Here is a 1,568-nt window from a genome sequence, read left to right on the forward strand (position 1 = left end):
CCGCGCGCGCGAGCCGGGTGCGGCAGCAGGTCGTGGCGGCCTAGCACGCGCAGGAGCTGCCCCAGCAGCCGCAGGTTGCTCTCGTCGCACTGCCCGCGGCGCTCCAGCTCCAGCAATAGCTCCAGGCCGCTGCGGGCGCGAGCCAAGCCGCCGGCGGCGCCAGGGGACTCATCCAGCAAGAAGGCCAGAAGCTCCAGCTCGCACTCGGTCAGTTGTCCGCCCACCACCTCGAACATGCGGTGAAGCGACAGCATCCCGTAGTAGTCCAGGCATTCATCCTCCTCCCAGCTCGGGGCTGGGGTCGACCCGGATAGCTCCATTCCCAAGGGAGGGGGCTGAAGGCTCAGAGCCGGGGCCTAGAACCCACACGGCAGGCAGGGAGCAGTGGTTAGCGACGCCGGGAGCCGGACCCCGCCCGGGCCAGCGCGTGGCCCCCGCCCTGTCCTGCGGGACAGAACCACCCCCACACCTCCCAACCGTCTCGACCTCCCCCTTTCCCAAAAGGAAATGGTATCGCCCGAGGTCCCTTAGTAACAGGTCGGGACGCCAGACCCCGCTTGTCCTCCGACCAGTCGGGCCGGCCCAGCCTGAACGCCCCTCCCCAGGTGGTACGTTCCGAACTAACCTCCGGACCAGACCAAGTGATTCGGCCCGAACAAACCTCGGGCCCATTCCAGGGCGCCCTGCCTACTGCCCTTTGACTCTCGGTAGTACGGTCTGGATATGGCCTTTGGCTCTGTCAAGTGGTACCGTCCGATTAGCCCCACGGCTCCATCCAAGTGGTACCGTCCGAAAACGACCCTCTGCCCCCACAAGAAGGGCCGACCAAGGCAGCCCTTCGCTCCACACAGGTAGTACTGTCCAACCCGATCTGCTCGCCCTATGAAGCCGGCCCCGCTGCTTCCCCAGCGGCCAGGTGGTTGCGTCTACCCACCACTAGCAGCCCAGAGGCCTCTCTGGATCCTCACCGGATTCCGGCGTCCGATGACTCCCGGGCGACGGCCGCAGCCACTTGTTTTGGATCTTTCTGGCACCTTCTCTATTATTACGCCTGCGTCACCTCGCCCCTCCTCCTTCCCCCAACTCGCGCAGGTGCGACCGCCACGCCCCTTAGGCGCAAGCGCAGAATGAGGCTTCTAAGCCCCGCCCCTTCCCGGCCGCCTGACAGAAGCGGCTTGCCCTTCCTATGCCGCGCTTGCGCAGAACTAGAGCCACTCGGCATCTAGACTGTCTCGTGCACGGTTACGGGGGTCCCTTCTTTCTGCCTGCAGCTGAAGCCTCCGGATCCCTCTTGGTACCACTTATCTCATAGGCGGCGTGCCTGTCCTGATTACCACTGCCCCCAGCTGTTCGTAGAAAAGAACCACAATCACGACCTTCCCAACTTCCAGAAAGCACCCAGGACCCTTCTGATCAGAACCTGGATACACCTCCGTCAGTCTGCCCCCTACTCCTGATACCAAGAACCTACATCGCAACTAGGCCATCTCACGATCACGACCGGGAAGCCTCTCCCCATTCAACATATCCTCCAATCTAAAACTGCCTTCCCTGGTTGAGACCAGGAT

At 63.5% G+C, this 1,568-nt stretch overlaps 1 protein-coding gene across 4 annotated transcripts in view; it reads right to left on the bottom strand.

Moving 5' to 3' along the window:
- Window positions 1-1,098, bottom strand: part of DEDD2 (death effector domain containing 2) — a 23,656-nt gene extending 22,558 nt beyond the window's left edge. The window contains exons 1-2 of one of the 4 annotated variants that reach the window (XM_006142004.2): window positions 969-1,098; window positions 51-356 (exon numbers count right to left, since the gene is read on the bottom strand). In XM_006142004.2, coding sequence (XP_006142066.1) covers window positions 51-320 — 270 coding nt within the window. In that variant the 5' untranslated portion in view covers window positions 321-356; window positions 969-1,098. Of the gene's footprint in view, window positions 1-41; window positions 357-934 lie in introns of all 4 variants that reach the window. The other 3 variants (XM_027766746.1, XM_027766742.1, XM_006142006.3) reach the window with 3 other exon arrangements.
- Window positions 1,099-1,568: the final 470 nt, after the last annotated feature.

Source organism: Tupaia chinensis, unplaced genomic scaffold (genome assembly GCF_000334495.1).
Source record: "Tupaia chinensis unplaced genomic scaffold, TupChi_1.0 Scaffold000067_1, whole genome shotgun sequence".
Classification (NCBI taxonomy): domain Eukaryota; kingdom Metazoa; phylum Chordata; class Mammalia; order Scandentia; family Tupaiidae; genus Tupaia; species Tupaia belangeri.